Below are 16452 nucleotides of genomic sequence, written 5' to 3' on the forward strand. Positions count from 1 at the left end.
GTGTTTAAAGGTCTAATAAGTTACAAATGAATCCCAGAGGGTGTTAGCTTTCATCTTTCCAAAGTTTATTTCAGCCTTTTGGTGATGCTGCTAGTTTCAGTTATGTGTTTTAAGAAAGCAAAACGAGTACTGAAATGTGCACCCCAAACAGGTGATTCAGTACTTTCAGCTTCTTCTGCTGCAGTGGTGACAGAGCCAGGAGCAGCACTCTCTCTTATGTGACTGTGGATGTAACCTACAGCTTGCATTTGACGGCTCCTTTGTAAGAAATGAAAAATGGACAGCCAGATAGGCACCAAGCAGTTACGGGGGTTTAATGTACTCATTGACACACACAGAATGTTTCGAAGAACAGCGATAAGAAGCCTCCTTTGTCAACGGCCCAATCCGCAGCTGGCATTTATTTCCCTCGTGCAAATAATTCATCCCATTCACAGTACTGTTGGCAGCCGGGGGTTTTCCATGTTGAGGTTAAAAAGAAAAAAAAAGAAATTGCTATTTCAATGCAGTAAATAAGGAAGAAATCTTCAAGATTCCTGAGGGGAAAAAAAGCACAAAATGGCAAATCTCATGATATAAAATGTGATGAAATTAAGGTATAACAAAAGTGAACAACAGCTGGAAAAGTAGAGAAGTGGGTCATCATTCGGATCCGGCTCACCGCCATAAAATACTTCTGGACATAGTTGACAAGTATGCGTAACGACGCGTGCCTCTAGTGGCACCGTGGAAGGAGGGTCGTCAGACGCACGCAGATGCGCGGCTTTCTGCACTCCCTTCTGATCCAGCACAAACTAGAAGCTTTTTTTAAATGAACACTGTGTAACAAAGAGCCTTTTTGAACAGATTTGGGCGTTCTTCAGTATCGAGCCCCTTGCCATAGCCGTGCGCACCTGGAGAGGAGCGTCGCGGAGCGGCTTTTCCACCTCCACAAAGTAGACCTCTGTGTTATCTCAGCAGTTTTCCCGATCGGAACGAGGGACCGGAGTGCTTAAACTGAAAAGAGCTTTTTTCTGAATGTCTGGAGGGCGTTTACATTCTTCAGCACTCATCGTGTAACGCTTTTCTCTGTTTGTCTTTCGGGCGACAGAATCGTTCAAGGCGACCCAAAGTTCCGCAGGCGCAGATCTCCTCCTCCACGGCGGTGCGGGGAGTCAGGTTCGGTTGTTGCCGTGGTGCGTGTCAGTAGACAGACAGAATCGGAGGTAGGAACAGGATACGGAGACTCCTGCGGGCTGACTGAAGCAGCCTGCGATCGCATGTGCATCACCGATCCGCCTGTGAGGGACTGTGGGGCTTCATCTTGATCAGACCGCTCTCAGACTTGTGAGTAACAGAAAAGAAAAACCCTGAGAGAATGTTGCACCAAGTACAATGAGAGCAAATTTGTCGCAGACACCCAAATCCACATATGCTCCGTCGAATTCAGTTCTGATGAGCAATTCTGAGTCGTCTTTGGAATTTTAAAAAAAAAAGTGGATCCCGCGACTTTACAACCATGCGAAATACTTGGCTGTCTCCCCGGAGTGCGATTTGGGAATACTGGACATCGCTGATTGCATGTCTCTTTTGGATTCAGTACTCTCACGGGATGCCTCACGTTATTCGAATAGGTAAGTTGTCCACATTTACATGAACACACACAAACTCGCGTTTGCATTATAACCTTGAAAGTTGCTCCTTATTCAGCTTCGTTGGCCGGTGGGGGTCACCATCCGTGCGGCAGCGGCTGTTTTTGAACTAAAACGAGCAGTCCTGTTCATTATCGCCTCATTCGGGGGAATCTGGTGTGAATTCTCCGCTTTACTTATCGAGGGGAAAGCAACGAGCAACAAGAGAGCAACGTATTACAGCAGATGATTGTCTGTAAAATCGAGGATGCCTTTTCTAGTCAGAGACCATGCAATGAAATACTGTGGGTTAGTGTGACCTCCATGCACTCTGCTTTGTCTGTTCCAATTTCTGCAGCCAGCATGTTGAGTCACTAAACTCAGGCTCACTGCCATGCCTTCTGGAAGTGAGTTTCAGCTTTTAAGGACAGTCTGTTAAGTTAAAAGCAACAGTGTCAAATTAAGTATTACACCACGAGAAAGTTTCAAGCAATGTTACACTTCACCCAAGTTTTTTATCTCGCTTCACATTGTCGCATCACTGCAAACAAAACAAAGTACATGCAAAGAAAAAAAAACAACACTCTTATTCTGTTAAAAGCTGCCTTCTCCGTGATCGTCAAAAAGAAGAAAGAGGGTTTGTGCTGGCGTCGTCTTTATTTTATTTCTCCACCAATCTCTACACGGAGGAACAATGTGAGAATTGTCATTCGGAGGCTGGCGATGCGATGAAACATTTTGCGCCGCCAAGAGACAGGAACAGAATGAAGATCAATACGGTTTTTGTCACGAAGCAAATCGTTTCTGACATTTGGCGGAGTGCCATGCAGGACAATTACTCAAAATGGCACTGGCCCACATTAACATACCACTACAACAGCCGGAGTATACGGCCAGGGAGCGAGAGCATCTCAACGGAGCTTTTGTCTTCGAGGTCTAAATGATGGGAGAAAGTAGATGAATTATCCTCCCTATACCACAGTAGTCTAACAGGTAAATGACCTTTTCTCCCAAACCAGTTGTTGCCCTGTATGACATATCTGCACACCACCACAGCCCACTCTCATTTTGTAATAGACCTACATCGTTTCTGTCCAGCTCAGTGGGTGGTGAATTTACATTAAAGTTATGAGACTTATATATTCTTTAACCTTGAGTGAATGCAGTCAAGTCTTCTGTATATTTAAGATTGTTTCTAAAAGAGAGCTTCAGTAGAAACACATGATTAAAAAAAAAAAAAAAGTCCAAGGCTGTAGAACAATGTTTAGTCCTGAGCCCTCCGACAGGGCAGGATGTCCCTGTGATTGACTGCTGCACTCGGAACAGCCACGACTTCTGTGACACTGCTGTGTATGGACTTTGGTGATGTCTTAGAAACTGCACATATCCTCAAAGCTCTCGTTCCACTGATCTGAACTGAAGCCGTTTGGTCAAAGGAACCAAATGATTTTTTTATTTATTTATTTTATTTTTTTTCCTGTGGCAGCAGCTCAGATGAAGACCTGAAATAGACTTGACAGGCTTTGTTTTGAAAAATGTCAAAGTGCTGAGACAAATTTACCTTGAAATGTGCTCCAGTCGCACTATTGCTTTTTATAGAATCTATCATAGCTTGCAGTGCGCGGGAGCAGTTTTGTTTGTTTGTTTTTTTGTTTGTTTTTTTTCCCTGTGTTCCTGAGATTGCATTCTGACAAGCTGAGAAGAGGAGCATGCAAGAGAAGGTTGTTGCATTTGCCTCAGTGCCAAAAAAAAAAAAAAATGCTTATGGCTTCATTTGATCTTTTGAAGTGTTGGTGTGAGGCGGCCTTGTGTGTGTGTGTTTTATTTTGTCCTGGCTATATGGGCCTGTTTGAGAAAAACAAGAAATGGAAATATCATTCTGCATAATTGCATTTGCAAAATTTCATTTTGTTTTAATAGCGGATGAGGCTGCGTCTCAAATTTGCAGTCTGTGTGTATGTGTGCCGCTGCAGACATGCTACAGCGTCCTCTGTGAGGGGACGCTGCTATTCGCTGCTCTGTTGATTCGTTTTAGGGATGAGCGCTCTTTTGAGTGGATGAGTAGTGGACATTTTTGTGCGACCTTTTTCGTAATTCGGCACTTGGCATGTGTGTGTGTGTGTGTGTGTGCTCTGTGTCACAGCCACCGTGCTGAAAGCCAACAGAGGGCTCTGTTATAGTCAGTGCTCGATGGCCAGCGTCGCTCCCCAGCACTGGTTACCAACACAAACAAACCAGTGAGAATCACCGAGGTGGGCGGTGGTATTTGAGCACGGCGCTCTCTGTCTGTGCTGTCTGCTCTTGGTTAGGTGGCCTGTGCAGTTCTCCAAGTACACCATCTGGGTAATGGTGGGCATCCAAGGTAGAGTTGTTGCCATTGATTTTAGTGCTTTTACAGTGCATTACTCTAAGTTGAGGCCAGATGGTCGCTCCGTCTCATTCTGCAGCTTTTATTTGTTAGAGGGAATAAAAGACTACTCCTCCTGTATTTGTCCTCTTTGTGTTTCTCTTGAGTCTCCCTCCGCCTGCCTTTCGTAATTTTGTTTTCTTCCTGACATGTTTTGCAACCTCTCATCTCTTCAGAGCCATTTCAGTTGATAATTCAGCGTTGTTATAATAAAGATGCAAGTGCCGGAGGATGGGAATGTGGTTTTCCTCTCAGAAGGTAGCATGTGTTGGTAATTTCTATGTTCGCCAACATGGAAATCACATTTTGAAGCGGTGCACTGACAATTGCTTTGAATATGGTAGTTGCTTTTTGTGCTTTGTTCTGTAGCCCCAGAGAGCAGGATGCACAATGCATTCATTTTCCTATGTACGCATCATATATGCATTGTCCAATTTGGAAATCTGATAAGTTGAAAATGTGGTCATACATGTATGTAATTTATTTGTTAAAGCATATTATTATACATTTTCTCTTTCATCTGTGGGGTGATGAAACTAATTCATCATTTATTGTCTCCTCTCTCTGCCAGCGAGGTTATTCACTGCCTGACAGGGATTTATTGAATAATCAATTACTTTATCTACCTAATACTTAAAGCACTTAATCAGTGCCAGTTAATCAATCTTCCTGATGATTTCATGTTGATTTCATTTCCTTAGTTCCTCGCTCTACCCCTTAAAATACCTGATCATATGCATTTTTCATTTAGCGTCACTAAAAATGCTTTGGGCAGCCATGACTGCAGACTTAATTATTGTGTGCGAAACAGCCTGAACATTTTAAATGTAAGCTGACAAATGTGCAGCAATGTGAAGATGTATGCAGTGTGGCCACTCGCAAGCTTCAGTGGGATAAATTGGGGTCTGTGGTCACCACTCTGGTTGAAGTCTGTGAACATAGAGTCACTTCAGAGGCTTGTCTTTATCCCCACACCAGCAGCAGGGAGAGACTGAGGAGTTTTCATGTGATTAACTCTTCTAGCGAGCTATAGAGAGTGCACTCTCCCCGAGATCCTCCTCACTGGGCTTTGTGCAAATGTCTCATCTGAAATGACTCAGACATATTTCAAGAGACCGCAGAAAGCTGTAATGGTACTTTGCAATTCTACTTTTAACAAAGTCAAACCCAAAAGGCTGCTTGTACGTAGAATTACCCACAGGAGGATGGTATGGCCGGCCAAGAGAAGAAAGAGGAGGACGTTTAAAAGTGTTTGGCGATGAAAAAGAAAAATGAGCAGAGATGTTGCACCAAAGTTGTATCAAATTAAGATGGCCATCAGTTGCTGAGTGCAAATGAATATTTCATTTTGATCTAAATTTAATCTCTCCCCAGACAGCGAGAGGAAGCCGAGAGAAGCCTGCTGGTAGAGGATTGGGTCCGGGGGAGTTGTCGTGGTGAATATGAACAAAGGCTGGTAGAGGTCACAGAAGAATTGGATATACAGGGAGAAGCTTCTTTGATGTGTAATTCCATTTTCTGTTAGCGAAAGCAGAGATCGAAGGGGGAGGAAGACGATGTTGTTTTACCTGCGCTAACACACTCACCTTCATCCACTTATATAAACATGGATGGATAAATGTACTGCAAAAGACATTGCAGAAGTCTATTTTTTGCCTCTCCCACTATCGGGCATCCGTATCTTAGCTTCGACACACACACACATGCACTATATATAAAGCCATACTCCATCCAACACATTTTCCAAAACATATGTCTGGTCTCACTGGGCCTCTTGTACACAATCCAATTCCATTCTCTCTGTCAGCACACTCACGGCTCGTCATTAGCTTCAATCTCACTGATGAGAAACGGCAGATGTTCGTTTTGTTGAGCAGAGGGGCCCGTCTCTGAACGTGCTGTCTTCTGTGCTCGCCTGTGATCCTGTTTAGATGCTTTAGAAAGGAACGTTCTACTTCCACAAACAAATATGCGCTCCAGGCATGATATAGTCTGTCTTTGCTGAAGCAAAGAGCCTGTTTTTTTTTTTTTTTTTTAGTCAGTGAGGCTAGTCAACACATTTTCAATGCACTGAGTCAAAGTGTATTAAATAAACAGTGGGTTCCTGTCTCAGACAAGTTGTACTAAATGTGTAATGCTCTGAAATGTGCTCGTAATGTCACTAACAAGACTTAGCTGCGTCGAGGAAGTGCAGGTACTTAGCTCCTTGTTCAGTCACACATAATAACGATCATCCAATAATCCAAGCCACTAGAGGCTAATAGAGCGGATCTACCAACCAGTAAGATAATCCTGTGACACAGCAGGGTCCAATCTAGACCCAGCTAGCTTAGCCTCGCTGCTGCTAACACACCAGATGGTGTTTTCATATCACACAAAGTGGATGCTTCATAGTGAAAGGTCTGCTGTAAGCATATGTTTCTGCCTATTGAAATAAATAAGGTTCTGCATTCGTCATGGTTTCAAATGTCATCTTTTTCATTCAAATAAATGATGTAATGACCCACTGATATGTACATGGTGGATGTTATATTGCAGACAGTGATTGTAACTTGGCCCAAATAAGATAAATAATTTCATTTCTAGTCAATATAATCTACATAATAAACTTTAAACAGTTTTCATGAGAACATCTTTGTTAATGGGAAGAACACAGTTTCACTGATTCTAAAGTGACAGGGCATTTTTCTCTAGAAAGACATAATGCTATAGGATTTTATTAAAAGTTTTGCCCACTTTGTTTTCGGGTATGGAAGCTGAAATCTCAAAGACAGGTAAATTCCTATTTATATAGGTATAAAAATCACACAAAGTGCTTCATAATTAAAATATGAGAAACTAGAAATCCAAATTCAAAGCCAAGTTCTTGAAAGCCAAAGTTGTACGACACACCGTGAGAAAGTTTAGGAACCAAAAAAAAAAAAAAGTAACAATTGTAATACGGGTGAAGCAATCCTTTAAATATCTTCAACCAATGAAAAAAAACAACATCCTGATTGATTTGAAATCTACCGGAGGGGGACTCAGTGTCATTATAGCAGGACGTGGGCTTTTTGGATTTGACAGTGGATTTCTGAAATTCATGGCATGTCAATGTCAGCTATTTCCCTGTGAATGTTTCTGTACCAAGGCAATGCATCAAATTTCATGCTCTAGCCATTTGTCTTTATTATGTGCCCTTGTCCTTTCCATTTGACTCTCCCATCTCAGCCCTCCTCGGGGCTCTGCTGGAGAAGTCGAAGAACATCAAAACAGTTTGAGAAGAAAGCTTGATCATGGAGTATTTCTCTCTCAGGGTCATGCTGGCAATATTGCATAGTTAATTAGAATGATCTTGTTGGAGGTAATTTGGTGATTACTTTTTTACATTTCAGCATGGGGCATAATTTGTCTTCACTTTTCCAGCCACACTGTATGTCTTGGCGAACCACACACACACACACACACACACACACACGCACACACCATAGGCACAGCTAGTGCTGCAGCAAAAGACACAGAGGGAAAGAGAAAGAGCGAGGGTGGTTACGTAGATGAAGCTAGGGGACTCTTATTTAGCTTGTTAATTAGCTTGAACCTTTTGATCCCAATTTTAAAACCTGCCACGTTGCAATGCTGGCGCCTTTTGTGTATTGCTCCAAGCCAGATAAAACTAAGCTTTATTCCTCTGCCTTTCACACAGCATGGTATTCACCGGAGCAGTATTAGCTTTGCTTTCCCACCCAGCGTTAGCGCCGTCCTTATCTATTCCCAGACGCTCTGTGTAAACTTGGCCACCTCTGACACCTCAGCTACATACTGTTATGCACATGCATTACAATAACAAGACCTTTTCTTCTCAGTGCTTTAGAGCAATCAGGAATTGACAGTGGAGGTATCAGCCGCAATGCACAGGTTTAAATCCTATTTAACTTGGGCTAAGGACAATGAATGGAGGGTGACACCGTTTCATTCTGCCCTTTTAATCAAGCTCTCATTGTTATAAATGTCAGGTCTTGGTTGTGTGATTCCCTCAAATTGCTGTTCCGTGACTGTGGGGAGACGTGTGTGTATGAGTGTGTGTTTAGGGGACAGAAAGAGAGCGAGAGAGGAGAGGAAGTGTGAGTACGTGCATGACAAGGGGATGTATAAGGGGAGCTGGCGTAGAATCCCCGGAGCGTAGGGGTAGAGCAGGAGTTACTAATCAACTGTGAGAGAGTAGGCTAGAGAAGACTCACCCTCTGTTTTTCCCCCAGAGAGGGGGAGAGAGAGAAGGAACAGATAAGACAAACCTCTTCAGGCCAAAACCACTATAAATGATCACCAAAAATATCAGGGAGGGGAGGAAACTGAGATCTTTTCCTCCACGTCCTGCCTCAGACACACACACACACAGACTCACACACACTTCCTTTTTCATTACAGCAGTAACAAATGCAACCACAGGAAGTGCAAAACACTCGGGGGTTACCTCTCCAGCCCTTGTGCTCACCCCTTCATTGATGGATAGCCAAGAGGTTGAAAGCCAATGTCAATTTAGTTAACACAGCCAATACCCAGAAGATTCCACTCAGCACTCTGTGCTGTGTGCAGGCAAGACAATATGGGATGGTCTCTCCTGTCTCAGTGAATGTTTTACCGGCTGCCCATCTACTGTCCAGGTTGCCCTCCGGAGAACCGTGTGGTTAACCGCAAAATGCTCCCCTGCGACTCATCTGAAGACAGCTTGTCTGCATGCGACCAGCTTCAGATATAAGGAACAAGGCATAGATTATCATTGGCAGGGAAGGGAAGAGGAGAGGAGATTGTGGGTGGTTTGAGGCAAGCAGTACATTTTTTACTAAAGCTATTAGTGATGCTTGTATGAATTAGGGCCTCGAATGTAAAGCCAGACAAGGTTGTAGCTAACAGTCCCACTGTCATAGCAACCAAAGCTCATGCACTTTGCAAACTAGAATACGATTGTTGGAGATTAGTCTATCATCTAAGCAACTGTTTTTATTCATTTATTTATTCTAGGAAATCAATTCTCTATCAGAGAGAATTTATGAAAAATTACATTTCTGATTGCTTTGTTCCTAAATCATGTTTTTCAGCCTCAAGTGCTCCTGTTTTTTCAATGCCAACCTCAAGTGTTTTTCTCCTGTCTTGCAGTGATCAGTCTTCTGTGTTTTGGTCTGTTTTTTTTTTCTTATTATTATTATTAATATTACTTTTATTTTATGGTCGCTTGTTTTTATTTTTTGTTTAACATTCTCACTACACAAACATTCAAATGAAACTTTTTAAATTCCATTTTTGATTGTGGCTCCGAAGTTTAACCATAAGTTAGAAAGTATAATTATATTCTAAGTAGATGTTTTCCAGACATTATAAAACAAAATTGGTCCTGGTCCTCCTTATTATTCCTTGTTCTAGTTGATCAAAGTTCACAGGCTAAAATTTAGGATGCAGCATATTCAGTGAGAAAAAAGAAAATGCAGCTTCATACTGTATAATCCCCCCCTTTTTAACCACTCAGCCCAAGAGTTTGTGTTTCTGCTTTTCCAGAGAAATAAAGGAGAATTAATTCTATGAAAGCTGGCTAATTTCTGAATAACACTGGGCACACTACAAGCTATGCTCCTAATTGCTTTTCACCAAGAGTGAAAATAATACCATGAAATTTGCCTGCGCAGAAATAATCTGCAATCAGCAAGTATTATCTGGTTTGATGAAAAGGATCAACTGAAGTAACGCTACAATAATCATATGCAAATTTAATGAGACATCTGCAGTGTATTAGGCTGATTATTTCACTGCTAAAGCAAATAACGCTGGTCCAACTTGGCCGCCATTTTAGTCACAAATATCATAAAACATTAACACCATCGTCACCTGGCGTCTTTAAAAACACATTTACACTATATTCAATATGCAGAATATTTAATGTCTGTATTGGTTATCAGTGGTAGTGTGTGTCAGCATCTGCAAAACGTCTGTTAAAGTTATTTGTTAGTTAAAACAAGGAAAAGAAAAACATCTCTTCACTGTAATTATACGTCTAGACTTTATTTAGAAAATTTTGAGTGCAACACAGTTTACGAATGTCAATATTGTAAATGTCTTGAAAGGTCAATTAGAAAAATTACAAAGTGTACATGAGTGGGAACAAGGTTTCTAATGGTGGTAAATTGGTCCTCCATCACTATCTCATGAAGCTGTTACACCTCTGAGTTTTATTTCTACCTATGTATTTCTGCTATGTATACGATGTGTATTTTAGTTCTTATTAAATTCATGGGCCAGACAAATTTTCTCTTGGTTTTGTTTGAATAACCAAATTGCTGTTCACTCTTCTGCTCTAGAACTGGCTTTTTGAGCTTAATTTTCATTTATACCAAGCAGCTTTTATTAGCTTGATTGGTGCTTGGAGAAATTCATAAGCATCAGAACATTGACCACATTTAAAATAATTGGCATCACGCTGGAATCGCAGAATTAATGCTCAGTTAATGTCCTGTTTGGCCTCCCTCTGCACTGTTCACATATGGATCGCCTGTCTGCCACGGAGGTAATTACTTCAGTTGTGGTTAGGAAAATTCCAACCGTATGGGGAGCACAGGCTACAATTCAGAGAATCAAAAAGGAGAAAACTCTTAATAAAGCAATTTAAAATAGGACCAAAATGATTAGTCAGTTAATAGATCAGTCACTCAACAGAAAATACATTAATTTAGTAATAATACCAAAGAGCTGATTGCTACAGTGTCATTCGTGTCATCATTCCAGACTGAATGTTTTGGCTGTTGGTCACTATGCATCTTGCAGCTGGCATCTGACATTTAGTTTAGCATTTTATACATGAAATAACCATTTTATCTAATTGATTACTCAATTAGCAGAATATCAATTTGTTACAAATATAGTTGATCAGTGTTTTATATAATTTATACAACATATATAACATACCCTAGTTAAAGTGCAGGTGTTTTCCTTTATCTCATGTGAGAGAAAATTCATGTTTTTTGGTTTTTGGATTTTTGATTTGAAGTTATGGTAAGATATCAGGAAATTTAGGAAATTGTAACAGTCACTGACATTTTATAGAATAAATATAATTAAGAAAATAATCACGACTTCAATGAATATGAAAATAATCATTAGTTGCTGCCCAAAATAAACCAACATGTTTATCACTGATAAAGCTAAATGTTTATTTGCACCCCTGATTTAAAATTAGGGGGTCAGTTTGATGCAGAAGAAGAGAGTATTATGTTGTAATAATTCAACATTCTCCTTGTTCAATGTGTATTTCTCTTTTGTACCCAGCATGGTGGAATATCAGAGACTTGTACACACAAAAATAATGACTTTAAAAAGGAAAGAAACGTATCTTTTTTTCCCTGCCCAGCTATCATGGCCTTAACAAAAACCACAATAGACAATCACCATGGTTTGTGAAATTGATTTCCAGTCTGTAATGATGGGCTGGCTGGAGCCCAGACACATCAGAGACATTTTTTGTTAATATACAGCCTATGCATTGAAGGACGGTACAAGATGACAGGATGAGCCTGGTGTTGCTTTCTGAGTGGAGCCTATTAGTGTAGGGAGCCTCTCCAGCCACTGTCAAACTTAAAACAGAGGACAGGAGGAGGTATTATAACATGCTGCGGTGCATCTGTGAAGTCTGCACACTATCAAGCTGCCGAGCTGTCAGGCTTTTGTCTATTAATTCATTTTTTGTTTCACGTTATACGAATCATGGTGATAGAAAAGGAGCCCCCTCTCCCCCTTTTCTTGTCTCCTTCTATTACCTATCATCCTATCCTTGAGAAGGAAATAACCATTTATTTGAAGTGCGTTCTTTTCAGAGGGTAAAAGATAATCTTTTGTTTGGGTTTCATTCACTTGCTCTTCCTCTTTTCTTACCAGACAGAAGAATGTGACTCTGCTGACATACGCTCATTGTGTTAATCCCTTGCCAGGGTAAAATGAGAACTCCCGTCTTTCACCTTTTTGACCCGTACCCCTTCAGTCTCCTCAATGCACTGTATTACAAGACTTACATTTCAATTTGCAAACCCAATCACAGGGATCTTATGAGCTGCTGGTTGGAAAGCAATTGCTCCTCACTCTTCTGTTCCCTTCATGTTTCCAATCCATTCATGATTTCTTAAAGATATTAAATGACTTAAATAAACCGCTTGCAGAACCATACGTTTTTTTCTTGCTTTTTTTTTTTTCTTTCTCCACACTTCATTTGATTGCACCCACCAGCCACCTTTGACTCCATCCAGTGCTTCCCTGGTCATCTGCACACCTTGATTTGAGAGTGGGGGCAGGGGTGGAAATAACAGCACATGGAAATGGGCTGGTGATTGCCTTCCTCTCAGCATGTTGATGGAGGGTTTGAGTGATCTCGCCCCTCATGCCCCTCCTCGGTGGTTGATTAGCTGCGGTGCCCTGGAGCTCCAGAGTGACACACTGGCTCATCAGACCCTGCTCAGCCTGTCAGGGACCCCCTTGATTGCACAGAGCTTCATAATTGTTCCCCATTCTGTGTTAGCGTCCGGTGTGCTGCCACCTCATCTTTGTGTCACAGAACGCGTCACGGGTTGCTCGGCTTTTCCTGTTGCTTTTCAGAATGTACATGCTTGAAATGTTTTCTCGACACAAAAGAGACATGTCGTAGAAATTTCATCCATCTGGGAGAATCGAATTTCTAACAGGTGATAATACAGTAAAGCTCGTTGAGACATTCAGTGCATTGCACATCTAGTTATTCTTAAAGTGAGCCATTTCTCTGAGGCTTAGAAATAAAACCTCAGTCACACTGTACTGTACAATGAATGGAAAAGGTTCATTACACATGCCGGACAAAGGAAAGTCGTGCATATATAGAAATGCATATTCAATTGTACTTGAGGTTGTAACAACATTTATGCCAAGGGGAGCTTCTTCAGGTCTCCCTTGCTGTCTGCCAGCTAATGTCTTTTTTTTTAGTAAGACAACTGGAAAAGAATTACCATCGTGGCATTTATAGTCACTGACGTAGACATGATTGAAAACAGTCAAAACAGAGAATTCTGTTGGTTCTAACCAGAGTTATTGATTCATATACCTTATGTAGGTGAACTGCCTGAGGTGTGGAACTCACCAAATCATAAACTGCATTTATTATTTTTATGTCTTACGGTCAGCCTCTGGTGACACTTGAATTTCTTGAAGTTAAGACTTGAGCCCATGCTGTGGTAATCAGGTCTGTGATACACTGGCTGACATTAGTCTGAAGTGTTTGGACCCTGCACAGGACAACTATTGATTAGGACCACTTCATGGGCATTCAAGGATTCAAAGCTTTATTTGTAACATACAGTACATAAACGTCAAAAGACACAAATATAAAGGATAATAATTCAGTGCATGTCATGTCACAATTTTTAAGCAGACTAAACTAAAAGAGAAGAATAAAAGATTTGCAGAGGACATTGCTAGACAAGAGCAAAGATACCAGGACAGAGTACAGAGTTAACCTCAGGGAGGAAGATTTCTCTGAGTTTCTTTCTGTTGGACTTGTCGATACAGAGGTGTCTGCCTGAGTGCAGATGCTGGAGTTGTCTATTGCAGGGGTAGTGTGGATAAAGTCCTGCAGAGTTGGGCGTGGAGATCTGTTGGTATGCTCAGCTGAGTGAATCACTCACTGCAGGGCTCTGTGGTGGTAATACCTCCTGTTAGGATGCTTTCCTCAGCACAACACCAGAAGTTCTTTAGGACCCCCTTGCAAACTGTCTTAAGTTGATTGAGGTGGTAAAGGTATAGTCTTTTTCTCCAAGATATCAGTCTCTGTCTACCATGTCAGATTCTTAATGATGTGGACTCCCAGATTTCTAACCTAGCCCTAAGTGTCCTGTCAGTTCTCATGGGTATGATTTTTTTCTTCTCTTGCCTTTGGTTTTGCTGACCTTCAGTAAGAAGCTGTTGGCCTTGCACCATAGCGACAGGTCATCTGCTTCAACACTATTGTGTCGGAAGCAAACTTGAGAATGGAGTTGGAGCACAAAGTTTTGCGTGTACAGGGAACACAGCATGGGGCTAAGTACACAACCTTGAAGGGTACCTATTTATTATTTTTGCCACTGGTGAAAGGCCCAGCATGTCTGCCATGTCATTTCCACTCACCAGATAGCTGAGATGACCTCCAGTCACTCAGCTCAGCAGCTGCTTTTCACTCAGCCAAGACACATGAAATGACATTTCGCTACTGATTTAGCTCCTGCAAGCTATTCCAGATATTCAAGACTCACACAGTACCTACAAAATAAAACTTCAGATATAAAGGACGACTGCCACGATTTATAGAAAATCTCAATCGCTGTCTGTGACGTGTGCAGTTGCATTTAACTGCATGCCAACATTTATCTCATTTTCCACCAATAAAAAGTGGTGGCTGCAGCCACAGGCTTATTCAAGTGAAGACTTTTACTCACAAAACAGGCCTTTTTCCTGTTGTCAAGCTTGGGATAAAATTTCTCAGTAGTGTTTGTGGGTGCATTTTCCATCATTTATTCTTATTTTCCACATTCCAGAAATAAAAGCATGGTCTTCAGTGGCTTACTTGTGCACTGGCTTTTTCCCGCTCCTCTGTTTTGTGTAATCTACTGTATACCGTGGCACAATTGCTTCATTCAGCAGTTGTGATTTTACCTGCCACGTGCTTACCTGGAGCATAAAACATGACTTTTCTTTGTGAGATATTATAGTGTCACAGCTCTTGAATGAAATAGGACTCAATGTCAACCTTGTACCATTTGATAGACTTTACAGTGCCAGAGGAGACTTGTATTGAAAAGTAAATCCGCCATCATATTCAGCGCAAGCATTTACATAAGAAGTAGAGGGTTGTAGCAGATGAGTGGCTTGTCGCAACATTACACATTCGTTCAGTGAGGAAATGAGTCAAAGTATTTGCGGTGCATCAGAAGGGCCCCTGGCTTTGTCAAGGGTCCCTAAAGATTTCTGTAACCAGGGTAAAAATGACACATTGGTTTGTACAAACTGTCTTCGGGTGTCTGTTTGTATCAACAGAACAATATTGGTGGTACAGTAAGTGGTAGTATTGTATTTTTGCAAGAAACAGACTGTGGAACTTCAGTGTTTTCTATTTTGCTTGTTTTGGTTAGATTTACATCATGGCAGTGATGCATGGGGATCAATTTAACAGCTCTTAGTTTGATTTTGTTGCCCTTTTCATACCTCTTTGTGTGAAACATCTGAACATTGTGTGTTATTTAATTGGCAGGGGAAGCATCGGAGCACATTTAGTGATCTGATGATTTTGATGAAAATCTTGACACTTGAAACATTTTTTACTCTTACTGCACAAACTCTGTATTGCTTGTAAGGCTGCCATTTTGAATTACTGTCACTGCATTTTCAGAATAGTTATTCATTTGGAGGCACATCCAGAAGCACAGTGAGGTAAGAGTTGAGCTTGAGTGTTGACAGCTACTGATCAATCTAAGCTTCTGTACATTCTGTTTGAACAATTGAGGGTAAACTTTTTTTGTTGACCAAAGGGAATGAGGAAAACACTTGGGAAACTTTGCACAAATCCAGATATGACAAGAACTAACAGTAGAGCACTGTTCACAGAGCTTTGTCACATCAGTAACGGTCAGTACCGGTCTGTGTCGGTGAATAATACTTAGTAAGGTGTAAGGTTCCAAATTGGAAATTGGTGTCCAGTTTTTAAAACATGCTTTTTCAATTCCACTTTTTGATTCCATTTTTTTTTATTCATTGTAGAGTACTGCTGTTCATCATTGTGAAATGGGTGTTTCTGAAAGTTTGGTGACATAGTGACCATTTGGATGTCATGATGTATAAATTGATATAAAGAGCAAAACTCTATTTGTGTTAAAGTTGTATCATTCCTCCTGTGTGTGTGTGCATAAACTTAAGAGTAAGCAATCACTGACATCAATGACTAAGCCTACAAGAAGCTGCAACAATATTGTATTTGCATCAACATATGCTCAACTGCATCAGACCTCATTACAGCTCAGAGCAGAGCCGATGCGAAAACATCAAGTCTGTTTCCTTCAGAAATGTTGATGGGTATCAGTAGGCATTAGGTCAAGCTATGAAACAACAAAATATCTTGTTATTTCTATCAAATGGTATTGTCAAAATAAATGTGGTTCATGCTTTCAAAATGTTTTGGCTTCGTTTATGGCCCAAACATAACACCAGAACAATTGTGGCCTATGTTAGCTGCAACTGATAAAAAGGCTAAAGGGTGTTGCTAAACTTAGTAACATATTGGTTGTTTGATGTTTTGCCTAATATGATTCAGAATTGTGAAAATATCTATGAAACAGATTATCATAAAGTTATACTGTATTACTGTACCTTTGAATACACAGTATTCTCAGAGTGGCAACAAATAGTGGAAGCTTTTCGCGTACTGAT

At 40.9% G+C, this 16452-nt stretch overlaps 1 protein-coding gene across 1 annotated transcript in view; it reads left to right on the forward strand.

The window, feature by feature from the left end:
• The first annotated feature begins 203 nt into the window (after window positions 1-203).
• The window catches only part of grik3 (glutamate ionotropic receptor kainate type subunit 3), an 86162-nt gene continuing 69913 nt past the window's right edge, over window positions 204-16452 (forward strand). Inside the window, exon 1 of the mRNA XM_046398854.1 lies at window positions 204-1613. Within this exon, the coding sequence (XP_046254810.1) occupies window positions 1499-1613 (115 nt within the window). The 5' untranslated portion in view covers window positions 204-1498. The remainder of the gene's footprint in view (window positions 1614-16452) is intronic.

This window comes from Scatophagus argus, chromosome 9 (assembly GCF_020382885.2).
Source record: "Scatophagus argus isolate fScaArg1 chromosome 9, fScaArg1.pri, whole genome shotgun sequence".
Lineage (NCBI taxonomy): Eukaryota > Metazoa > Chordata > Actinopteri > Scatophagidae > Scatophagus > Scatophagus argus.